The following is a 27,263-nucleotide window of genomic DNA, read 5'->3' as shown; positions in this document are numbered from 1 at the left end:
GCTTCTAGCTACATCCCGCATGTTTACGTGAGATCCTGTTCAATTGATTGAATTCTCGTACACGTATTGAACCTTCATCTACGTGCGCTGTCCCGTAAATAAACAAATAAAGTAAGTAAAGTGAGTAAAGTAACAAGGCTGGAGGGAGAGCTGGAAGGTGGCGATGATGATGATACTTAACTCGAGGCTGTGTGCATGTGTGTGGTGGTGGATGATAAAGGAGAGATGGAGGAGGAGGCGCAGGGAGGTGAAAGGGAGGTGATGAATGTCGCGGTCAGGTAATTGATCAAGGCCAGTGCTGTGATGCGGTTAGGGTCATCCGACGCGTATAGGTCATCCGCGGTCCCACGACAAAGCTGTTCGGGCCGCGCGCCGAGACAAATGAAGCCAGCATCGTCCTGCCACCTTAGATCAGTGATTCTCAAACGATTTCTTTCTTTAAAACCCTGAATGAAAGTGTTTTCATCCTGATACTGATAAATAGGAGCTAAAAAAAGTATACAATGATAGTTCCACTGATCCAAGCCTGAACACAATCGATTGATTGATCGTTAAATCAACCCATTAAAACTGGGGAAAGCAGCTGTGTCTTTTTAGATTTTAGCCTTGGATATTGCTTGCAGCGCGTCACTTTGTGCCGCGCTGCGAGCTTGTACATCTGCTATTTTTGAACATTTTTGAAAAATCTTGATAGTGTGAGAACTACTGATTTAGAAGGCAATTGTAGAATCGGCCTCAGGTCTTAGGGCACGGCCACATCGCACTTTTATTTTACCTCTGGGGCGGAATCTGCCAATGCTTTGTCAATGCAAATGCGTGGATTCTTGTAAAAAATCCGCAAGACCATGAATCCACGCATTTGCATTGACAAAGCATTGGCAGATTCCGCCCCATAGGTAAAATAAAAGTGCGGTGTGGCCGTGCCCTTAATGGGTTAAACATGCTCTGAAAATGCTGCCTGTTGGGTGCCGGGTTAAGTGGCCAGATGGGTGGGCCGCGAAATACTTTAAAGATTTTCGAGATAGGGCCCTGATCCAGAAAAAGGGTTGAGAACCACACAATGAAACGCAAGCTTTCTAATAAGGGGATAATAGCAGCTGGCAGAAAGAATGTACTTACTATTTTAAATGTGTTCGAAGAAATATATATATATAAAAAAAACGGATCGCTTGATTTATGGCCCTGCTGTCCAATTATTCACAGGGAGCCATAAATAATGGAGGCACGTTTCCGTTTGAGCCAAACAAAACACTACACCAGCTGATTTGACTAATTAGTCCCCTCTCTCTCGTTGAAGGTGTGTTAATTAGTGAAATCAGCTGGTGTGGTGTTTGATGGGAATGAAAAACCTGCACTTGCCAGGGCCCTCGCGGGACATCATTGGAGGTCAGCCGTTTAAAGGTTTGCCTCCACCTTATGTTTGATAAAAGAAAATCCATGAAGCTGTGCAATATTTAGCGCCCCCCCAAAAAAAAATATTTTCTGCCCCGCTGTAATATAAAGCCCTGTTTCTTCTTCCCATTTGGCTGTGACACCTACACAACAGCAAGAAGACAAATCTCTTAAGCAAACCAGATCTATCTGTAATGACGTTGACAAGTAAAATCCAGAGATGTCATGATATAAACAATAATTTCTATGATAATAAATAATGATTATGATTATTAGGCATTATCTCTTCGTGCTATCAGAAACCTTGAAATTAAATCCACCCTAAGATTAACTGTTGTACAGGATTTTCTGTTGAAAAGAAAAACAACATCAATCAGTTTAATAAAAATAATAAGTTATGTCAAAATATTTTTATGCAAACAAATGCATACTGAACTTTTCCTGACATTTCAATACGCTTTGTGCCTCTCTTTTACAGTGCTAGCAGGCCATAAGTGATTTGTTGTGCCTGTGATCTTAGAAATCAATATATAGTATAAACCCCTCTCCAGGTGATAAATAATCGTAATTTATTACACCACCGCTCTGAGCAATCATAAATTCAGTTTCTCTTGGCCCGAGGAATCAATCATTGTCCACATTTATCATCATGTCCTTAGCACTGAATAGTTTGATATGCAACGTGTGACCATGAGCATGTCATTTTGCAAACGCACAGTATACAGAAAGGTATTACTTGTGCCAAGACACCATGGCTGTTGCTCGTTTTTTAGATTTGTATTTGGACTGAGTTGTCTCCGAGGAAACGAACACTTGTGATTTTGCAATCCTAGTACCTAGTGACCTAGTACCGTAGTACCGTAGCCATTTCATCTTGGCTGGAGAGACGGCTACTGTGCGGTAAGATTAACCACATGAACCTAATATTATAGTAGGCGCGGTGGTGGAAAAAAGTACTCAAATGTTTTAATTAAGTAAAAGTATCAATACAGCAATGTAGGAATACTCTTGTTACAAGTGAAAGTCCAGAATTCAAAATTTACTTCAGTAAAAGTACACAAGTATTGGTATCAAAATGTACTTAAAGTACCAAAAGTAAAAGTAGTCATCATGCAGAATGTCCCATTTCACAAGTTTTCAAGTGTATACAAATATTTAGAAAATAGCCAATGTTTAAAAAGGGTTAATGTATGTTTTGTAATGATAATCCAAATCTGCAAAGTAACTAGTAAGTAAAGTTTTCAAATAATTGTAGTGGAGTAAAAGTACAATATTTGACTCTGAGACGACTGCTTCAGTACAGTAAAAGTACCTCAACATTTTACAGTACAGTACTTGAGTACTTGTATTTTACACCACTGGTAGGCGGTCGCCATCCAGCCAAAATAGGCGATCTACATTGCGATGCGATGTGAGCTTGTAGATCCGCAATTTTTTGATGAAGAGATTTGGTGTTGAGGGGAATAAACTCAGCGGGGCCCAGTCTAGAGCCCAGGGGGACACCAGTTAATGAACTATATATAGGGGTTTAGGTGGCTAAGTGAGAGATTATACACCTCAGAGTGCTGGGGACACAATGACATGTTTAATCTCTCTCTTTGGGACTTAGCATGTTGCAAGGCATTAACATGTCACTTGAATATAAAGAGATCTTAACCCTTTAAGGCCTGAGGCCCATTCTACCAATGTTGTCTAAATCCCAACAGTTTTGTGAAACACTTACGTTTCTATAGCAGTGGTGCTCAAACTTTTTCATGTCAAGGACCCCCAAAATGTATTTGGCCGCCGACCCTCATCTCAGAATATTTTGTCCCACGGACCCCCAGAAGCAAAGGTTTGAATTAAAAAAATCGCTTTAAAGGAATACATATATACAAAGATTTGCACAAATTGTCACGATTTAAAAAAAAAAATAGATCTACAAGCTCATAGTGCGGTTATGAGATTTTTGCGTCTTTACTTTTACCTCGGGAACCTTAGCAGCGCTATTTTGGGAGCAAACAGTCGCTGAAAAATAGCCGATCTGCAAGGTCACAACTCGATGCAATGCAACACGTTGTGACCCTGTATAGATCGGCTATTTTCGGTGGAGAGATTTGGTGTAGAGGGACTTACTACTGGCCCCAAAGTCCTGGGGGACCTCAGTCAACTGAGTATATAGGGTTTTAAGTGATTAAGATGCTTCACACAATGGCCCCTGGTACCTTTAAGTACAACAGTATGTGTCCATACATCAAGAAATACATTCCCCGTTTCCCAATATACAATACATAATGGACACTGCTATATGGAAGCAAATACTATTCATTTTGAGTCACCAAAATATATCTAAAATATATATTTGAAAATATATTTATAAATATATTATTTTCCAAAACAATTTGTAAAACCTATTAAATCCGGGAACGCATCTGTGTCATTTTAGATTTTAGCTACAGTATAACCATTATTTTATGCTTTAGCCATTCAGAAATAGCAGATATACAAGCTTGCAGACCTTCTATTTTTTGAAAAATCTTGAAAATGTGAGCAAATCTTTGAATATATATATATTTAAAGCAAACAATTGTAACTCAAATCTTTGCTTCTGGGTGATGATACTAATGAAGGCTCTGTTCCATTCTGGTCAAACAGAGTCAGGGTGCTGATATTGTGCATGTTGGCTCACTGGAAACACTTCTTACGGGTGTGTAACTCTGAGAGTGTACAAATGGAACCAAATGGACCCGTAAGGGTCCATTTGGTTCCATTTGTACACTCTCAGAGTTATGGCGGTCGTGGAAACCACTGTGCTACACTAAATGGAACAGAGCCTTCATTAGTATCATTGGTAACACCTGTGAAGGAAGTGATACTATGGCTGCTGTGCATAGAGCCTATTGCCTTTACTGCTGTGCTGTACCCATCAGTCTGCATGCAGTACGGCAGAGATGAGCCTGTATAGCTCACTGTGGTTCTTCTCATGGATTAAAGCTCAATAAAATCTCACGATTGTATGACCAAGTCCTAACGTGCGATTTGTGAAACAGTATGAAAGGACCCCCCCCCCCCCGCCCACCCCCACATACTAGCGCTGTTTCCTAAACAATTAGCACAATATGTAAAATGATGATGTTTTAGTAATATTGCTCCTGCTGTTCTACATACTGCCAACCAGGTGAAGAAATCACAGATCGAGGCTTTAACCTTTGCTTTTATGAAACATCCCAGACCATTAGGGTTCTATGGAAGACTCCTCTGAACGTATTGCTATAGTTTGACCATTTGAAACGCTCTAATCTTAAAATAGTGACCGGAAATAGCCGATCAGAAATGCTGCCTGTTGGGTGCCGTGTTAAGTGGCCGAAAATAGCCGGTCTACAAGCTCTCAATGCGTCGCACATCGGCTATTTTTGGTGCGTGCCACATTGCTTCCATAGAAGACTGGCTTTTATGGAATCCAAACGACTGAAATCGAGCCGTGGCGACTGAGAACTTGAATCCATGGAGTCCTAGAGGTGTCATGTTGTAAACTATGGCCTGCTTGTCATTCCCTCTCTCTGTATAACTTGTTTCTCACTGTGTGGAAATGCCCCGAGGAAATGCCCAGAGGAAATGCCCCGAAGGGATATGCCCCTAAGGAAATGCCCCTGAGCATCGGGCTAGAAAGATGGACAGCTATAACTGACTGACTGCCTAACGGACTGGGTCGTACCTAGGGCCACTCGGGCCGCAGAGGCGTCGTAGTTGATCCAGAAGGAGACCCAGGAGAGGATGGTGATCAGGATGGATGGCATGTAGGTCTGCAGGATGAAGTAGCCGATATTTCTCTTCAGCTTGAAGCTCAGAGACAGCCGAGGGTAAGCTCCTGTGGGACGGGGGAGAAAGGAGAGAGAGAGAATAGTCAATGTTGATCCGGAATCCTACAGTGGCTGGAGCGGTATATAATTATAGATGTGGGTGACAAAATAGGATTCAATTTGCCGGGTATAGGGCATGGGGGAGGCAAGCCAACATGCCTCTGCTTTTGATATCCCTCCCTCATCATTTTTTTTTTACGGCCGGTGGGGATTATGATTTATCCTTTGCTTTTCTGTTTAGACTGAATTAAATACTTAGGCGTTTCCTTTTGGGAAATGTAGACTGCCTGATATGTTTGATATTCGTGTGTGATAATATCACAATTTATATCAACCACATGGCATCCCTTTACTTGAGTAAAAATACAAAAGTATTGGCATCAAAATATATTTCACAAGTTCAAAATGTATAAATATCTTTTGAAAATAGCAGATCTATAAGCTCCGAATGCGTCGCATCGCGACGCATTGTGAGCTTGTAGATCGGCTATTTTCAAATGGCCGAAATGCATATAGGGCTGAAGTGGTTAATGTATGTTTTGTGATAATAATCTAAATCTGCAAAGTAACTAGTAATTAAAGCTGTCAAATAATTGTAGTGGAGTAAAAGTACAATATTTGCCTCTGAGATGTAGTGGAGTAGAAGTAAAAGTATTGAAAATGGGAAATACTCCAGTAAAGTAAAAAAAACTCAAAAGTGTATTTAAGTACAGTACTTGAGTAAATGTACTTAATTACTTTACACCACTGGGAGTAGGGTGAGCAGATTTTAAAAATCTACACATCTGTCAGGAGCTTGGGAAGGGGAAGGCCGAGGAATGAGCCCAGAGCTTCTGCTTTAGAAAGGAGGTGAAAAACAACCAATGAAACCTTCACACAGCGTTTGTTACGGAGAATCCCCCTTATTTGGGCATCTCCTTCATTTGTTCAGTAAGAAGTCAGTGATATCGATACTTAACACTTTGACCCGAAGACCCTATTACCTCGACGAAGATAGGAACACTTTGTCACAAAGTGACCCTATTACCTCGACTGACTCAATTCTGTCCCGCTGATTACTCAGGCACCCATTAAACCACCTCTAAGACGTTAATTGAACTCCTTAAAGAAGACACGAGAATAATAGACCCTGACCAGCGATACTTGGGAATGTTTGCTACCAGTGCTAATAACATAGTAGTCCTCCCGCAACAGTTAATTGAATAATAATAAACAATGGTGGAAAAAGTACTCAAATGTTTTACTTAAGTAAAAGTATCAATACTGCAATATAGAAGTACTCTGTTACAAGCAAAAGTCCGGGATTCAAAATTTACTTGAGTAAAATTACAAAAGTATTGGCATCAAAATGTACATAAAGTACCAAAGGTAAAAGTACTCATTGTGCCAGTTTGTCCCATTTCAAGTTTTCAAATGTATACAAATCTTTTGAAAATAGCAGATCTACAAGCTCACAATGCATTGTGAGCTTGTAGATCGTCTATTTTCTAATGGCCGAAATGTATATCAGGCTGAGGTTTTGTAATAATACTCAAAATCTACAAACTAACTAGTTACTAAAGTTTTCAAATAATTGTAGTGGAGTAAAAGTACAATATTTGCCTCTGAGATGTAGTGGAGTAGAAGTAAAAGTATTAGAAATTGGAAATACTCAAGTAAAGTACAAATACCTAAAATTTTTACTTAAGTACAGTACTTAAGTAAATTTACTTAGTTACTGTACTTTACACCACTGCGATACAAAACAACATGAGACAAAATAAATGATTTTGGGGGGAAATTTTGAAATTTCAAATTGCTTTCAAAATAGTGAAATGAACTAGCATTTCTGTCAATTCTCAGATACATAAACTTAAAAATGTGCTTCTCCATCATTCGATTAATCAAAAAAGTAAGTAGTGTGTGTTATTTTCCCGCCTTGCGACTATCAAAATGTTGTGTTACAAAGGCCTTGAACAGGAGCGAAGAGGGAGCAAGCAGGGACATCTTGTGTTTTCTTTCAGTTTCCATGACTACGCCAGCAGCATGGGTCGGATTTATTACCATGGTAACAAGTATCCCCTCACTTGCACGCGCATTTGCTCCGCACGCACCCCACACACGCAACTCAAGCTCACAATTACACACGCGCACGCGCACACACACACACACACACACACACACACACACACACACACACACACACACACACACACACACACACACACACACACACACACACACACACACACACACACACACACACACACACACACACACACACACACACACGAACGCACCCATACCCATAAAAACCCTATTTCATGATGATTTGACACAATACGTAAGTGAATGTACATCACCCCATTTTTTTATGATGACATATCAATTTCTGTGACCTATCCCACCCATCCATCCACCTACATGGCTCACTCAATGGGTTTGAGCATTAATGGCGTGTATAAATGTAAAAAACACCATTCGATAAGCATGGTATTTAGCATTATAGTCCTTGCGGTAATCTGCTATGAGGAAGCATTGTGCGATTACTACCGTGAGCTGGCAGGAGAAATTCTCCCAGCATTTGTGTGTGTGGGTGAGTGTGTGTGTGTGTGTGTGTGTGTGTGTGTGTGTGTACAGTACGTGTGATCTGTTATAAGAAAAGGGCACGGTGTGATTTATCCTGTATCTCCCAGTGTACGTGTCTGTATGGATTGAATGTATGGCTCATTACTCGTTCTATCCCTGGCTATTTATCATGTTCCTTTTTGTACTGGGGGATAAGTGGAGGCCATCGCGCCGATATTTCCAGTCCGTGGGCGGTAAGTGGGTGTTTTTGTGTTTCAGCCAAGGCTGCTTGTGGCGAGCGCCGGTCCAAATTGACTCGGCATTAGCATGCGTAGATGGATAGATAAGACAGTACCCCCCCCCCCCCCCCCCTGGAAGAACAAAAAAAAGGCTTGTCATGGCGGTGGCTCAGTAGGGGGTGGAGGAGCAAGCCGATTGGCGATCGGAAGGTTGCCGGTCCGATCCCCGGCTCTCATTGCGTTAGTGTCGAAGTGTCCTTGAACAAGACACTGAACCAGGCTGCTGCCTTGCATGGTTTCCTCCACCGTTGGTGTGTGCGGATGTGTGTGTGTGTGAACGGCTGAATGTAAAATGCAAATTGCAAAGCGTATTTGGAGAGAGGCGTGATATAAAAGCACCATTTACGTTTGCAGGGGGAAATTCCCAGCATCTTGTTTATTATGTTTCTGCAAGCAGTGACACAAAAACCTGCGCGCGCGCGCACGCACGCACGCACGCACGCACGCACGCACGCACACACACACACACACACACACACACACACACACACACACACACACACACACACACACACACACACACACACACACACACACACACACACACACACACACACACACACACACACACACACACACACACACACACACACACACACACACACACACAAATGCAGATTCAACAAACCGTGTTTGTCGCCGAGAAAACCAACACGAGGTTGGATAAAAAAGAAACAACAAACGGAGCTGCCTGGGATTCTTGACATAGAACAATGTATTATTTAAGCGATTAAAGCGCTATTTCAAAAAACGCGGAAATAGCCCTTAGTCTGCATAAGCTCACAACATGCATGCCATGCGACACATTTTGAAGCTTGTAGCACGTCGAGAACCAGGTCCTGTCACAGCTGCTGCTGAGACATAATCAGACAGTAAATTCAAACAAACAAAAAACGAATCATACTTTGGAAGCCCTTCTAGGCCCCCCTCCCGCCTCCCCAAAAAATTACAAATAACCCCCCCCCAAAAAAACATGGATTGAGACGCACTTGCAGCATGCAGTGTTTGTCCACAGTGAAAGTGTAAAGTGTGAAAAACGGCCCCGCATGGACTCTTTTCACACTCTCAGAGTTAAATTAACAACAAGGATTTGACGGTGCGCGTGTGCTCAGAGGAGAATAATTGATGCTGTGGGTCTCATTGCACATGAATATATGATGCCCTGAATCCTACGTTGTTTTTCTGCTGGAGTGCCGGAAGAAACAGCACGGTAATTGGCACCGCACCATCCCTCGCTCTACCCCGAGAACTAAGATGGAGAGAGGGGCAGAGAGAGAGAGAGAGAGAGAGAGAGAGAGAGGGGGGAGGGGGGGGGGGGAGAAAGAGTGAGAGGAGAAACCAGGAGGAGGACGAGAAATAAAGGGATGTAAGAAACGAGGACAAAGTGGTTTGAACGAGACGGGAAAAGGATAGACTAGGGAGAAATATATAGATGGGAGAAAAGATCAGACGCCGGGGAAGAGAAAGAGGGGATAAACTGAAGAGAGAAGAAGAGGTGGGGAGGGAGGTGGGAGGGATGGAATGGAGAGAACGGGCAGATTAGAGAGGCAGAGAGACGGACAGGAGAGACGGAGAGAAGCATACAGTGAAGGAAAGAGCAAGAATGAGAGAGAGAGTAGTCTGTAGTTGTTCATTCGAAAATAGCTGATCTACAAATTGACACATTTTGAAAACTTGACAATGTGACGTTCTGTATAAATACCTTAGTACTTTCACTTTTGGTATTTGAAGTATACTTTGACGCCAATGCTTTAGTACTTTTACTCAAGTAAAATGTTTAAATTATAGGCATTTCACTGGTAACAGAGTATTTCTACATTGTGGTATTGCTTTTGCTACTTCTGCTGAAGTGAAAAATCAGAGTGCTTCTTCCAGAGAGAGAGAGAGAGAGAGAGAGAGAGAGAGAGAGAGAGAGAGAGAGAGAGAGAGAGAGAGAGAGAGAGAGAGAGAGAGAGAGAGAGAGAGAGAGAGAGAGAGAGAGAGAGAGAGAGAGAGAGAGAGAGAGAGAGAGAGAGAGAGAGAGAGAGAGAGAGAGAGAGAGAGAGAGAGAGAGAGAGAGAGAGAGAGAGAGAGAGATTAAAGGCAGTGGCATGTGTAATGGAGGAGACCTGGTCATTAGACAGCCCTGCGGGGAGCCTTTGATGTGCTCCACACTTCCTGCCAGGCGCGCCGCAGCAGACCACTGGACACTAAACTTTAATGGCCGCCACCCACGGGGGACGTGCTGCTGCTCGCAAACAAGCGCACTGCTGCGCGCTCGCCCGAGCGTGTCCGTCCGGTACCGCGATGCAGATACGAGGGCACGCAACTATGTATCGTCGTCGCTGTCAGGGGCAGAAACCTTGTATCTCCACATTTTAACTTTTTATGTTCTTTCGCAAATTAAAGCCCTACTTTGTCATACTACAGTGTCACACAAAAGTAGCAAAACATTTTTTTTTGTATTTTTTTTTCAAAAAGCTGTTTTTTTTAAGGATCGCCTCAGGTCTTAATGGGTTAAAGTGAAAGTGTTTAAATCAGGACCACAATGGAAACCAGCCTTCCGTGCTTATAACTGTACCTCTGTACCTTCTGCAAACAGTTAAAGTAAAGTATTCAATCAATCAATCAATGTGCCTGTGGGTTTTATGACCATCGTTTGAGATTAAATAATAACTACATTGGATCAATCGGAGCAGAGGTTCCTTTTCCCATTTCCTGAAAAGTAGCGGTTTTGGACACACAAAGGTTTCCACCTGCGATGGTGGCGATATAGTGCATGCAAAAGTGAGCACGCGCGTGCGCGCACACACACACACACACACACACACACACACACACACACACACACACACACACACACACACACACACACACACACACACACACACACACACACACACACACACACACACACACACACACACAAAAGGGGAAATGGGGCGTAACGCAAAGGATGCAGCAGTAAACACCGTTATACGGGGGTGTAGTTATTTGGTGTTTCCTCTGAAGACAGTTGCACGTTTCACGGCTTTTCTTTGGCCTCTGTTGCTCTTGAAATTACTAGAGCGGTGCATGGAGGCTGTGGCTGTAATGGTCTCTGCTGGCCATGTTATTATGGTGCCTGTTAGGGGTCGTCTATAACTGCGGGCTCTGTGCGATGATGCGGAAAGTCCATCTGCAGAACGCTATTTGTCTTTTTTTGCAAGAGGAAAGTAAACATTCCTGACTTCATACGGATATTTAAAATGACATTTCAACAGGCTCTTATATGATGCCACCACAATGAAAACAAGACTAGGACTCTAAAAGCCCTTGTGCTTCACCAGAACACCCATGTTTTGGCCTAAGGGTGGCGCTAGTGAAAATGCCTTGGGGTCGCTCAGTAGGTTAGGGTTCATCCTCCAGGGAACATGATGTATTCAGCAAGTTTTATGGCAATTTGCCTCATCGATTTTGAGCTATCTTGTCTGCATTAGAACATTTGGCCTACGGGTGACACTAGACGAATGGCCAAGGGGTCACCAAAATCAGCAGGGACTAGGGAGCATGACGGTACAATTTTAATGCAGAAATAAAATCGGTTCGGGAGGGGTCCCCGACCCGATTTTATTTCGGCACTAAAAGTGAAGTGTGCGTCGGCCTTCAGTGGCCTCATGTGGAAAAGAGGCCCACACAACAGTGATGTATGCCTATGAAATTGGGGAGATCAATGCCGCTACGCTGGTCCTTAACACATATGTATGAAGTGGGATTAGTAACAGGGTAGTTATATCCCCTCTCATTCACCCTTCATTACCCCTGAACATACTGTAGTATACGTTCCATGTAATCAATGATGTGCCATGTTATGTACAATATACAGTATATTATTATTTTTTATTATATCAGCCTGCTTTACAGTCTATTGGCCTTGGTGATGATCTCCTTTAAAGGGAGTGCAGGAATCTATAAATAACTCTTGATTGACGTGTTCCAGTACAGCCGTTAATGACCGCAATCTTGGCGCGAGGTGATAACATCATGTGTGCCTCTCTCTCATCTTGACGTTTATTGACCATTGCTGTTTCAGCTTTGGTCAATAAACTGGCATTACAGGCTTTGGGGGAATATGTAGTTATTCTATCACGTCTATCCGTTCAAAATTAAAGATATAATGAGTAATTGACCCCAGCTGAAACACTGTCAATCAGCTATATTGTCTTTGTTTGGGAAAGGAAGGCCTTTCGTTTAGTCCCGCAGGGGAAATTCTGAGGTGTTAGGCGAACTGGAGACCTGCTACGGTCTCTATAGCCACTGTTGAATCACTACGGCCACCCTAGTGTCGCACAATCCATAACACTGCTGGATAAACACTATCCAATCAAGACGGTAGATTGTCATTCCCACATTCCCACACAAGTTCTATGGTGTCTGTGTTCCCACATTAGATGACTATCATGGGTACAGGCAGACACCCCCCCCCACAGGATATATACGAAAAGCGGTGCATAGTTAAGGCTGGGCGGAACATCAGGGACACTCACCATCCCCAGCCACAACCTATTCATGCTGAAGCGGCCACGGCCAGGCAAGTGATACCTAGTATGTAGGCCTACCAAAAGCCATTCCACCAGACTATGGAGCAGGAGCAGTTCCACCTGTCTACCACCAGGCTGTTGAACAAGTGCTGAGCACCCTGTCACCATGTCAGTGTGGACGACAGGCACAGTCGCACAGTCATTATCACTTTATGTATATGACTATGATTATACACTATGCTAATGCACTCAGACTGACTGGCACCATCACCTGCAGAAGAGACTGTGCTTCTATATCGGGTGCTATTCATATCTACTGCAAATTGTTCTCTACTTGCATTTCTGTCTCGTTTTATTACTATTCTGTCCATGCACTGTATGTAAATTTGACATTGTGCCTTCTTGCCTATTCGTTACCCTTACACTGTAACTCTTTTCTGAAAACTGCAAAAACGCTGGGAGCTTGTACGGAAAAGGAATTTCACCCACTCTTACCCCCGTAAACTTTTAAAGTGACAATACATTTTAAGTTGGAAGTACAGTATGTCATGCTTGCAGGGGATGTGTCTAAAAGCACACGAGACTAAAGGCAACAAAACTCGAGACTAACAAGTCCCGTCGTCGATAAAATATGTATTTAGGACGAATAGAAACCCTCCTTGGGATGAAGTCGAGACAAAAGAGGATTGTTGATTCAATTTTTAATACTGCTACGGTACATGGAAGACGTCAACTGAGCCGACTATCAGTGTGCATATCACTGTCACTGGCAAACAGTGTGCGTCTGAGTGTTCGCCATGGCTCACTGGCATCTTGTCTGTGTAGCCCCAGGAAATGCCAACGTCAAAGTTGAAAGAAACTTAAACCACTTAAAACCCTTTACTTGAATGACCCTCAGGGTTCTATACTAGTAACTCTTCAGTTTTTGCTCTAAACTAAATATCTTCGCTGAAATAGCTGATCTACAAGCTCACAATGCATTGTGACGCCTGGTTGTGATGTTGCCTCTCTACCCGAACAATGTGAGCTGGTTCTTCAGCACCAAGGCCAGCTCTACCAGAACAATGTGAGCCGGTAGTTCAGCACCACGGCCAGCTCTACCAGAACAATGTGAGCCGGTAGTTCAGCACCACGGCCAGCTCTACCAAAACAATGTGAGCTGGTAGTTCAGCACCAAGGCCAGCTCTACCAGAACCATGTGAGCTAGTAGTTCAGCACCACGGCCAGCTCTACCATACCAAATTATGATCTGGTTCTATAGCACCAAGGCCGGTGCCACAGGGTTCCCTTTAGTAGAGTGGGAAGAACGGGGTATCATGCCCCCCCCCCCTCCCCCCCTTATAATAAGTTATTCTCGATTGGAAAACGTGTACAAAATGATGAGCTATGTTAAAAAGTTGTCAAAAGGTCCCATATTCCATATGCAAATTAGTGCCGCCATTATAGAAACATATATTTTCACTATAAATCAGCCAATATTGCACTTAACTGAAGAAATGTTTTGAGGGTCAAGGATCACAATGAAGCTATTCTTAAAGTGATCACATACCTACCTACCTGTGGCATGCTGGTATGCAAAAATTACAATATCATCAAATCTTTACCAATTATTATTATGCCAACTTTTTTAGCCATCTGCAAAATAATTGCTCACCAATAGCTTTCTTCACCAATGTGTTCAACCTCTCAAGACGGCCAGGACACCATGACTCAGGACCCATTCAAATTGCATTATGAAACAAAATGTGACATGCCAGAGGGTTAAGGTGTCTTCTAACACCTCTCGATTACTTCCAACCGAACTCCTGTGAGAGCCAATCAAAGTTGAGAATTACTTCCAACCCAACTTTTGCGGTGCGTCATTCAGCAGCGGGTCTGAAAGAGGGCTCAACTCGGCGGGCAGCTGCTCGCGTTGCCCAGCGCTGACGCTTCTGCTCTGGGAAACTTTGTGGGAGCCAATCAAAGTTGAGATGACCTGGTGTGAAAAACTGGAAAGATATAAATTGGCCAATATGAGCTTGCGGGACATCTAACTAGGGGGTGCTGAATCCATTACATACCTGCGAGGACACCTACCTACTTCATAATTGGTGTGGGGAACAAGAAACGGATAATCAGTATGCACTTGGTAAGGGGATGGCTGCGCCATGGTAATAGATGCATTGCTGTTGTTTCTGTGGTTCTGATCACAAACATGGACATAGACTCTTAGATTACCTTTCAAAGTTAATGCCAAAGTATACCCATTTCCATTTGACTTTATAGGAACCTCAATAATCTAAATATACCACTCAACAAAAAATGACAAGTGAAAATTATGGCCACCACAATTTGATGGATAGGCCCCCTGAAGCATGGCCAATTATCTGGCCAGGGAGTCATTCTTAATAAAAACTAATGGTTGGAATGGATTCCATTCCACCCCTGCAAAACCCTAGTTAGACGTCCCACAAGCTCATATTGGCCAATTTATATTTGTCAATTTTTTCACATCATGTCTTCTCAACTTTGATTGGCTCCCACAAAGTTTCCCTGATAAGAAGCATCAGCACAGGTAACGCGGGTAGCTGCCCGCCCAGTTGAGCCCTTTTCCCGCTGCTGAAAGACCAGCCGAAAAAGCTGGGTTGGAAGTAATTCTCAACTTTGATTGGCTCCCACAAAGTTTCCCAGAGGAGTTTGGTTGGAAGTAATTGAGAGGCGTTAGAAGACACCTTTATGAACACATTGGTGAAGAAAGCTGTTATTTTGCAGATGGATAAAAAAAGTTGGCATGATAATAATTGGTAAAAATGGGATTATGACGCTTGGGTGGCGCAGTGGTGAAGTCCCTGCCCACCACCATGGAGGTTGTGGGTTCGAATCCACCGTGGTGCATCCGGCTTTGTCTGGCGTCTATGTGAACGCAATTGGCCCGTGTTCGGGGGAGGGAAGCCGGCCGGGGAGGGCGATATTGGTCATTGCACATACTCCTACGGGCTGGGGCGGCACCTGTCAGCAGGGAGTGTTAGGAGGAGTAGGGCAAAGGCCCTACGTCCTCCTGGTGGGGGCTCCTCACTGGCAGGTGAGTCAGTAGGATGCAACAGCAGTGACAACACAGAATGCCGGCACAAATTTGCATATAAATGGTATATGGGACATTTTGACAACTTTTAAACATAGCTCATCATTTTGTAAAAACAAATTCCAATCTTGAATAACTGATTATAAGTATATTTCTGGGGGGCACATGATAGCCCCTTCTTCCCACTCTACTAGGTACCTTTTTCACAAACACAGCCAACATCCCTCGCTTCAACTTTTTTTTCTCACCGTTGGCAGACAATCCTATTTTCAGCTTCAGCTTTGCCACGTCACAAGTTTACAGGTGTAAAAGAGAGGGTGACATTATTTTATCGCAAGCTCCCCACGAATTTCCCCACAGCTACCTTTCCAATAAAATAAGAATAAAGGTACTTATGACTTCACAGTCATAAAGTACCAATGTAACGGGAGCATACAGACAATCCTGGTTTTTCAGTTCTCAGAAACCGACTTCCCACTCGCCATATGGGACACACACGCCAAGTTCGAGGCCATTCGTGGACGGTGCCCGAGTTATACCCAAATAGACACAAGTTTTTGTGAATTCATAGATAGATATGCTGACTGGAGAATGACACTTCTCATGACCCTGAAGGGTTTTTACGGCATTCTCCTTCATAAATATGGAGAATTTGAAAAACTATTTGCAAGTGAAATCACTTGCAAATAGTTTCTAATGGTTTGTCTTCTTCATTGATTGATATGTGAAATAAACAAACAACAAACTTGAGTTTAGCATACAATTTGAATGTACTAGCGTAATATATAGCGTTCTCAATAAATGAGAATTTGCATCCTTTATTATTCAGTGCCGCTTTTTCCACTTCGGTGGTATTTGATTTAAATTTGAATATAGTGTATATCTGATTACAGATCTAATGATTTGAAAGGTTCCAAAAACATAATTTTCTATAACGAATTCAAAATCTTAAAGGACATAAAAAATATGTCCTTGAAGATGAAAGTTTTGGCTCCATTAGCATATTATGCCAAAATCTAAACAAAATAAAATACAGTAATAATACATTTTTAAAAAATTAAATAATGCACTGTATTTGTATTTGTAAGATAGCGCTAGAGAACTGAACCATGCGTCCCAATCGTATTCAGCTCTGTAGATTATGGTCTCAAAAGCTGTCAAAAAAAAATATTGTTCTTGGCATATTATACGAATATATTTTGCTTTCTAAATCACAGCAGTGATGCAAGATTCGGTATGAAATGTCGAGTCATTTTAGAGTGCCAAGCGCCGTTTTGCGAGGGGCACTTCAAAGGCAGCACAGTTTCCCTCCTCTACCCAATTAGAGGCACCGACAAACACTCTGCTGTCGGGCAGGAACCTTGTATCTCCATTTTTCATGTTTTTTCGTAAAATATTACCCTTCTTCGTCATACCACAGTGTCCCACAAAAGTAGCCGATCGACAAGCTCACACGCTTGTAGATCGGCTACAAGCTCTCATTCAATTTTTGGATTTGAATCCTGAAAAGTAACAGTTTTTGGACATAGTACGAGGTTTCTGCCCGACAGGCCATGTGGATTTCACATTTAAAGCTTTTGGCACACACCTGCTTGCAGCAAAAAATTGATTTACGCAATTATAAAGACCCCCCAAAAAATGAGGTCTGAAAACATCAGCCTCTCTGAGTCTGAACAGGACCATACTGGGGACAAACATGTTTGTCTCCATACTGGGGACAAACATGTTTGTCTCCATACTGGGGACAAACATGTCCCAGTAAAACGAGGGAGGAGCCACAGGGTGTTCTCATTTCCGGAAGTGTTCACAGCACTGTACACGTGTGACTCACACGTGCATAAGCACAATCGACGCTGTCGGGTGGAAACCCTGTATGTCCATAACCTTTTTTATTAGGAGAAAACCTATATTGAAATAGTGAAAATAGACGATCTACAAGCTCTCAACGGGTTGTGAGCTTGTAGAACTGCTATTTTCACTACTTTTTGCCGGCATCAATACGGTACATGTCAGTGTTATCTTCATATCTTCGGCTATATATAAAATAGTTAATTTTCCTGTTAATGGCTTTATTTTTAGATTGTACATTTGTTTAGATTTTCAGTAGAATCAATTTGTGTTTCGCCTTCTTCCATTTAATCAAACATTGCTCAGAATCCGATTAACATTATGGTAATTAATACTTAATTAACATTACTGTGAATCATCCACAGTCACTAAAACATCACAGAATGTACCCGTGTCACAGTCACAGACTTTTGTCTCATTGCTTGTAGTGTCTAGAGTCTTGTATTTCTACATATTTTGTTCCCTATCCTATGTCTAGTTTTGGCTCTGTTTCTGTTTGCCACAGCTGTATCTCATTTGTAATCAACCGTCATGTGTATATCAGTCTTGTTCCCCAATCAGTCCGTGTTGAGTCACTGTCTTGTGTCACACGTTTCAGTTTGTCTGAGATGTGCTTGTCTTTGTTCACCTGTGTCATCTGTATTTAAAAGCCAGTCTAGGGTTTTGATCCACTACCTGCCTTGCTGTCCAGCATGGGTTCTTCTCACCACATCAGCACGTGAAAACCTGAACATTTGAGTCAATGTTGGCTAAACCTCATTGCGTGGTCAACAAGTTATGGATGTTTGAATTTCCTCCGTAAATCAATCTTTTCTCCTGGGACTATTTTTGGGCTAGACTTTCAAATCAATTCATGCTTTAAAATGCACTAAAACACTTCGAAAACATACGTCGTTCTACCCTGTTCCACACTAAAGTAAAAGGCTCCAATCATCCAAGCAGTGGTGCAAAGTGGTGCAAAAAGATGCAAATTACTTGCATCTTTTATTTAAGTAAAAGTATCAATACTGCAGTGTAGAAATACTCTGTTAGAAGTAAAAGTCCGGTAATCAAAATTTACTTGAGTAAAAGTACAAAAGTATTGGCATCAAAATGTACTTAAAGAACCAAAAGTAAAGTACTCATTGTGCAGAATGTGCCATTTCGTGAGTTCATAATGTAAACAAATCTTTTGAAAATAGCAGATCTACAAGCTCACAATGCGTCGCATCGCGACACATTGTGAGCTTGTAGATAGGCTATTTTCAAATGGCCAAAATATATATACCTGAAGCAGTTAATGTATGTTTTGTGATAATAATCTAAATCTGCAAAGTAACTAGTAATTAAGGCTGTCAAGTAATTGTAGTGGAGTAAAAGTACAATATTTGCCTCTGAGAGTTGAGTGGAGTAGAAAATGGGAAATACTCCAGTAAAGTAAAAATTCCTCAAAAGTGTACTTAAGTACAGTACTTGAGTAAATGTACAGATGTGCCACTTCAAAACTTCACACGTTACTGTTCTCTCCCTGAAAGTGCCCTGAAATTTTTTTTCCCTCCCTTTTCTGCCCTTAAAATGCACTGTTTTGCCCCTGAAAAGAAGTTGACACTACACACCCCCGTTTTTCCCTTCAACAGACATCCATATACATGAGAACAAAAGAATGTGTGTTGTAGAAGGTGTCAGACTCATTATGAGGCGAAAGGTGATTTGACCAGTTGCTCAAATTAATTAGCATCATAAAAGCAGTGATCATCAAAATAATTCAGCATTTTAAATGCCCTTCTTTGTCCCTCTTATTGCCCTGGGAATCCCCTGAAAATGTACTGTCTTGGCGATGGCAGGAAGTTTTGAAATGGCACATCTGTACTTAGTTACTTTACACCACTGCATCCGAGTTGCTCCAGTGCCTTCTTTATTCAACATCAATAACATAGCTTTGACAAAACAAAATAAAGATGCCATGAAGTTCACGCTGTTGAATTACGACCTCAAGCCAGTTTCAAGGCTCTGCAAGACGATTTTCACAACCGTGCTAAAATGAATGGAATCTAATAGGCTTCCTTTGAAAAGCTAACAAACCATGGCATGTTTTGGAAAACAGTTGGCAGTAATGTCATGTATACTGTGTGAGTCATGGTCAGTGGGGTAAACGAGCCAGAGCAACAGTATGGTCCTGCCACAACACGAGCCCTAGGGTCCCTATAAATAGGCAAACAAACATACAGCAAAAATAGACGAACCGGAGAGATTTGGTGTAGAGGGGAAAGGAGGGGGGGCCAAGGACAGAGTCCTGGGGGACCCCAGTCAACCAAGTGTATGTGCATGTGGTATTATGATATGTATATGTATATTGCACAGCTGTGCAATGTGTATATATGTTTACAGTATGTAGATATCTTTGACATTCTAGTTTCATTTCTGTTTTTCTTTTTTTTTCTGCTGAAAACATCCTTTTGAATTCATTTTGAATAACGTACCCAATCAATCGATTCAGAGTGTGATTCAGTGGGTTTTACCTGTAGAGAAGACCACGTTTCTGGAGACCAGCTTGTAGTCGACGATGGAGAACTGCGGCAGCTCGATACGCGTCACCCCTGTCACTGCTGTCTCTCCTCCCTTCCAGTAGAACTCGATGTCATCTGTGGTGTAGCCATCTGTAGCCACACACACACACACACACACACACACACACACACACACACACACACACACACACACACACACACACACACACACACACACACACACACACACACACACACACACACACACACACACACACACACAGAAAATGAAATATAACCATCTGCCATAATCATCATTGGAGACTTTTAGACATGTAGTGTTGCTGATCAACCAACTGGTGCGTCATTAGGGATGGGAAGAGGAAAAAAACATGTTTGAAGTTGCTTCCAAGAGAGAGAGAGAGAAAGAGGGATGTTGCTTTGAAAATCAAGTCACTTAACAGATTTACTGAGTTCACTCAAATGTTAAGAAATAGTGCCTCGTGCACAAAAGACGCCTGGGCGCTAGCGTGCATGTGAACAAGCTCCGGTTGAACCCTACGGGCCGTGCATGCTTATTCACATGCGTGCTATAGCGCCCAGGCTCATGCGTCTTTCATGCATGAGCCAGTTTTGCTGTTGTTGATTTGGGTCTCGGATTAATTCCATTCATCAAGTTTTTTCGTAATTTTTGAATTCTTCATTCACCGTTAAGAAAGTTTTACATTCTCTGTGACTGAAAGACAGCACCGGGTAGGTAAACGATAGAAATAAAGTCATTTCTTGGGTGAACTACCCCTTTAACTTTTAGTCTAGTTTTAGTTGACTAAATACAGTAGCATTAAATTTCAGTCTACTAAATCTACAGTTTATTTAATCAGCAAAATGTTATTTTGGCAGGCCTTGATGGAGTCATAATGCCTGATTTCTACCGAAAATAGCCGATCGACAAGCTACAGTACGTGTTGTGACCCCTACGCGCAACCAAGAATATAATGACTTTTCCTAGTTGTACTGGATCTCTTGTCCACTAGTCCCTTGCTCACATTTTCATCTAGTTTTTATTTGTTGACGAAATTGTCAATATATGTAGTCATAGTTTTAGTCACCATAGCTTAGTTTTTGTTTAGTTTTCGTCAGTGAAAAAAGGTATATAGTCGACGAACATATTTCGTCATAGTTTCGGTCGCCAAAATGAACGCCGTTTCCAAGTACCCTTGGAAAGATGGCTTGGAGATGGTAATGGTGGATGTTTTATGGTGGATGGCGCACACAGGCCCTAAAGGCATTAGAGACCCCTCCACTCACAGCTCTCGATCTCCAGAGTGCAGTTCTGTTCATCCAGGGGGTACCTCCGCAGGTCCATCATGCACGCTGCCGTCGTGGTGATCCTGAGAGAAGGGGAGGGAGAGAGAAAGAAAGTACATTACGGTTGATGTATTGAGATGATACTATCGAGGGGATGAGAGAGAGAGAGAGAGAGAGAAAGGGGGAAAGTGGGGGAATTTCATTTTCCTTCTGGGAAGGGAAGAAGGAAGTCAGGATGATCAATTACGAACCTGTCATGATTTGTCTTCTTTACCCATTAAGACCCGAGGCCGATTACAAATGCCTTCTAAATCAGCTGTTCTCAAACGTTTTCGTGCCAAGGACCCCCAAATTGATATATATTTGGCCGCGGACCCCCATCTGAAAATGTTTTGTGCCAGGGACCCCCAGAAGAGAAGATTTGTGTTAAAAAATGCAATATTAAAAAAATGTCAAACACTTTCAAGATTTTTCCAGGTTCTCAAAAATAGCAGATGTACAAGCTTGCATATTAGGGGTGTGCCGATATATCGTCTATCGTATATCGCGATATGAAACTGGGACGATATGTATCATCGTGGCGTCATACTGTATCGGGGAAAAAAAGAAGGAAAAAGAGAGGAGTTAGAGGAGTTCTTAGTGTATGGTGTGTGTTATATTGAAATGTGAGCTTACCATAGGCAGGTGTGTGTGTGTGTGTGTGTGTGTGTGTGTCTGTGTCCAGCTGACACTCGTTGACGCGCATAAATGTTACATACATCAAGGCAATTATGTTTCTGCACTGTCAAATAGGCCGGCATCTAATCTATAGCATCAAAGTCATGGATTTTTTTTTACATGCAACCCTCTCTGGCTTATAGATATTCTGTTCAAGCTGTTAATAACTAGGCTACACTTGGTTGGTAAAGTCCAGATGACAAGAATATGACTTTTGTGGAATTTATATTTATGCAGCATTTATATTATATTTGTTATTAGTGCCCATATGTCCTCTGAAACAATGGGGTTTATAATGAGAACTTACTTCACTTGTTCCTTAAGCTTGTATAATTGTATTTCTTTTTGTGTGTAAAACCACTGTTTTAAATCCTAAGAGTTTTCTGGAAAACTTGACACAGATACTTTAAGCAGGAAGCTGTTGAATACAGTGCTTAAAAACAGGAAGGCCTTTCAGATGCCATTAACTGGGTAACGCATTACGGTGAGGCCATTCAACATTAAAGGCATCGTATCACCTTTGGGGGAAGAGCTAAATGCCCATTAGTCTTCACTCCAAGGTCTGAATGATATCAGATTACTGGAGATGAGGCTATTGGCCTCGTAATATGATACTCTCCCCCAGGTAAAGGTGAAATGCAGACCGTGTAATAACTAAGTTCGTTTCTTCATGCATTATGAATCAGAAAAAATTGCATAGCGAAAAAAAAAATCTACCGCACATGTATCTTAACTTCCGTAACTAGATAGCTTTATTTTTTTCATATTGCTCAGCTCTCCCCGATGCACGGTTATGTAATAATTCACATGACTGTCATATAGTATCTCCCTCTTATATTCTTTCTGATCTCTCAATTGCGTTACTCCCACTTGCTAGTCAGACCAAAGGAAAGGTCTACAGACCTCTTATAGATCTTTACTGCCTGTGCGATGTATGCACACAGGCTTTTTTTTTTTTTTACATGTGTGTGCGCAAATACATCCTTCACACACGAGCGCGCGCGTGCACACACACACACACACACACACACACACACACACACACACACACACACACACACACACACACACACACACACACACACACACACACACACACGGGTGTTTTGCCGTGCAATCTAATAATTCATAGCGACCATATCCATATTCATGGTTCACGCTTACTGTTCTGAACCGTTCTGACTCAAACATCAATGGAGATTCAAAACAAGGTCATCATGAAACAAAAATCATAACCACTGCTGCCAGCTACAACTGCACTGTACGTACGCACATCATACATTCATCTCCAAGTGCTGGTATACACAGTGCACTTTGTAGCCAGTGGTGGAGGAAGTACTCTGAATTGTATTAAGACCTGAGGCCGATTCTACAAATGCCTTCTAAATAGGTAGTTCTCAAACTTTTTCATGCCAAGGACCATCCCAATTGATATATGGTCACAGCCCCCCCCCCCCCCCCCCCCCCCCCTTCATCTGAAAATGTTTTGTGCCAGGGACTCCCAGAAGTGAAGATTTGTGCCCCAAAAAAAACGGGTGCTGAAATGTGGATTTGAGTACGATATCCCCTACTCCCTGAATATCTTTTTATATATGTACAGTATATATTCTCTGCCTTTATTTTGATAGTAAGAGACAGACAGGAAGCAGGGAGAGAGAGAGAGTGGGGGAGTGACACGCACAGAGGATCCGCCGGTCTTCTGCAGACCGCCTCAGAAGACACACATGAACACGCGACCGGGATGGTTTACCAGGCTCCTACATCAGTGCAGTGAGTGAGTGACTGATTGAGCATTGGAGCACTCACTGTCTGGTGGTATATATTAAGAGCTGTGTGAGATCAGTGGGATTCCTGTTAGCCGTGCGTGCGTGCGTGCGTGCGTGCGTGCCTGCGTGCCTGCGTGCGTGCGCGTGCGTGCTCGCTCCAGTTAGTGTACAGTCACCTCGACTATACACTAACTGGTGTGTAGTCGAGTGTATAGTCACCTCGAGGTGATTGTGTGTTACCAGAGAAGTTAGGTTAACTGCTCTCTGTCTCTGTGTTTTACTTTGACCAAATCTTTCAATACGTCCGTTAAGTGATCACTTCAGTTTGAAGTAGTTTTCTAGTTCTTAATTCGATCCTTGTGTTCTATTTCGTTGGTTGCTAATAAGATTCATTGGCGATATCGTTCTGTTATTGTGTAGTAGAGCCTTTGTGAATGAAATATTTAGTTTCAATGTAATCTTGGTTATCATTCTTCTTTTTCCCTGGGCTTTTTAATATCGTCTCTGTCGGGTGGAAACCTCATATGTCCAAAACTGTTACTTTTCAGGATTCAGATTCAGAAGCATCAAAAGTAGCAGATCAACAAGCTCTGCTGCTTTTGATGCTTTTGTGTAATGCTGTAGTATGATCAAGTAGGGCGTTCATTTATGAGAAAACACAAAAAGTTTGAATATGGAGAATTGGAGATGAGAGGTTTCTGCCCGACAGCGGCGATATGTTACTACCACCCCCCCTATAGCTGGTACAACCTGGGGTCGTAACGACTAGGAACACATGGGAACCAGGAGCACTGGGAACACAGCTGTCACCTGAGGCCGTAGAGGACCGTGCCGTCCGGATGCAGCCGGATCATGCGGTTCTTGACGGTGACGCCGTGGACGAAGGACTTCTTGTCGTTGAGGAAGTAGGTGTCGGGCACCCAGAGCTGGTCGGCCACCCGGTTGTCCAGCGTCAGGTTGAGGGGAATGCCGATGTACGCCAGACGCTTGTCCCTCCAGTACTGCTGGAAGTACATGGTCAACGTGTAGTCCTAGAGAGAGAGAGAGAGGTTCAGAATCGGAATCGGTTTGACTGTTACTTCCATGATACACACTTGGCATACACGGGAGAAAAATACAGTTCTCCGCAACTCATGGTGCTTGTCACATTTAACCCATTCAATCCGGGAACGCATCTACAAATGTCTTCTGAATCCTAACAGTTTTCTGAAAACCCATATGTTGCTTTATATCAGTGGCGGACCCTAATCTCAAAATATTTTGTTCCAGGGACCCTCCAGAAGCAAAGCCTTTAGTTAGAAATGTGCGCTTTAAAAATACATATACTGTATTCAAAGATCTGCACAAACAAAAGATTTTTCAAAAATAACAGATCTACAAGCTAATAGCGCTATGAGCTTGTATATCTGCTATTTTTGAATAGCCAAAGTATAAAGTAATGGTTATAGCTAAAATGTAAAATGACACGGATGCATTCCCGGATTTGATGGGTTAAAAACAACAGACTCACTAAGAAGAGGCAAATACATTAAAAACATTAAAAAGCAGAGCAAGAGAGCAGACATTGGTAAAAAAAAAAGGAGTGCTGATGCATTCAAAGTGCAATATAGATACAGTTCTAGGTACAAATATAAGTCCAGGGTGCTTCAGCCAGTTGAAGTTAGAAGGGCTTGTTGGTGCTCAACAGGGACAACTTGAATCAGAGAGAATAGTAACATGGGCACTTCAGGAGAGACTACCCAAATAAAAAACTGGAGCACTCAACTGGTCTGGTTCCTCAGAGTCAAAATGTTCCTTTGACTCTGAGGAAGAACGTCCAAACGTCAGTCACCCCGCAAAATAATAAATACATGCAGACCAGTCGAGTGCTCCAGTATTTTATTTGGGTAGCCTCTCCTGAAGTGCCCATGTATTATTCTCTTAGATACAGTAGTAGTTGGTTTTGGTTTTGGGGACAGTATATGGCAAGTGTTCAGGGTTCTGATGGTTTGGGGGAAGAAGCTGTTAGACAGCCTGCTGGTGCTTGTTGCCCCGGTGCTCTTGAACCTCCTACCAGATGGCAGGAGTTTAAAGAGATAGTGGGAACGGTGGGATGACTCAGTCATTGTGTGTATGGCCTTTCTGACACATCGGTCTGTGCATGTGTCAGATATGGGAGGGAGAGGGACACCTGTGATCTTTGTTGATGGGAGAGAGAGAGAGAGAGAGAGAGAGAGAGAGAGAGAGAGAGAGAGAGAGAGAGAGAGAGAGAGAGAGAGAGAGAGAGAGAGAGAGAGAGAGAGAGAGAGAGAGAGAGAGAGAGAGAGAGAGAGAGAGAGAGAGAGAGAGAGAGAGAGAGAGAGAGAGAGAGAGAGAGAGAGAGAGAGAGCATGTAGTCCTTTGTCATGGATGAATAGATATATAGATAGATAGATGTTGCTAGCCCCTACAACATTTAAGCTAAACTTCTCAAAAATGTTACTCATCAACCCAGTTCTTTTTTTCTATGTCATCACTGCACATCCTGCTAGCTGAATAGAGTGCAGGCCAACTGTTTCACACAGCGCAGCCACATTATGTGAATAACTGTTGCTCTCAATTCCTGGTATACAGTGTTCCCTAACGCTACAGTGATGTGGCACTGGGCCGGCTGACTCACAACAAGGCCCCAGAGAGACAAAATGTGTGCTTATCACACAACTCCCAATAACAAGCGAAGGGGGTCGCACTCAGACAAACAGGTTGCCTAACATGACCAACATTTCCGCTATTCAGCCTTCGTCTGTGACGAAGGCTGGATAGCGGAAACGTTTGTCACGTAAGGCAAGGGTTCCCGAACTTTTCAGGCCGCGACCCCCCAACATAATCAGATTTGAACTGGGGAGCCCCCACCCTGACAAGCACTTGGAATTGTAAGCATATTACATTTAGTTTGCCTCGGTTCCACCGATAAATATTGTGAAAATCGCCGAACTACAAGCACACTGCGAGCTTGTAGATTGGCTATTTTCACAATGTTTGCCTCTTTCTTACGTAATATTTGACAATTTGGTATTAAAAAGGTCTTAAAAGTCATTCAATTGTAACTTTGGAAATGTGCAAATACCACTTATACTGTATGTAAGTTTGCTTACTGATGAGTGAGAAAACAATGTTGCATATTAAGCCAATCATATTGCATATTAGCCAAGCATGTTAAGAGAAATACAATTAAAAAATGATTATTGTTTGTTGATATGTTTGATGAGGACAACACACCAGAAGGGTCAGAGCGCGCCGGTTAACAGAAAGAAGTCGATTATCACGCAACTCCAAAAGGTTAACTCGCTGACACTAATGGAGACGTGGCATTATCAAACAGACCCCGGAACAGTTTATTAAACAGATCCGAGTCAACCCCCTGCCTCACTGCACATAACAAGACAATTAAGCGACTGAAATTGAATCAAGCGAATCAAGAATCAAAAGGTAATTCATTTGCCACTCATCCATACAGGTACACGCAGGGAAATGTCGGAATAT

The 27,263-nt window shown here is 42.5% G+C and overlaps 1 protein-coding gene across 1 annotated transcript in view; it reads right to left on the bottom strand.

The window, feature by feature from the left end:
- The window catches only part of LOC311041131 (gamma-aminobutyric acid receptor subunit beta-3-like), a gene marked incomplete at its 5' end in the record, with an annotated part of 110,586 nt that overhangs the window by 11,321 nt on the left and 72,002 nt on the right, over positions 1 to 27,263 (bottom strand). Inside the window, 4 exons of the mRNA XM_084051633.1 lie at positions 5,087 to 5,239; positions 19,984 to 20,121; positions 21,280 to 21,362; positions 24,573 to 24,793. Of these exons, the coding sequence (XP_083907759.1) occupies positions 5,087 to 5,239; positions 19,984 to 20,121; positions 21,280 to 21,362; positions 24,573 to 24,793 (595 nt within the window). The remainder of the gene's footprint in view (positions 1 to 5,086; positions 5,240 to 19,983; positions 20,122 to 21,279; positions 21,363 to 24,572; positions 24,794 to 27,263) is intronic.

Source organism: Gymnoscopelus microlampas (genome assembly GCF_963454915.1).
Source record: "Gymnoscopelus microlampas genome assembly, chromosome: 24".
Taxonomy (NCBI): Eukaryota; Metazoa; Chordata; class Actinopteri; order Myctophiformes; family Myctophidae; genus Gymnoscopelus; species Gymnoscopelus microlampas.
This window is presented reverse-complemented; position numbering and strand designations above follow the sequence as displayed.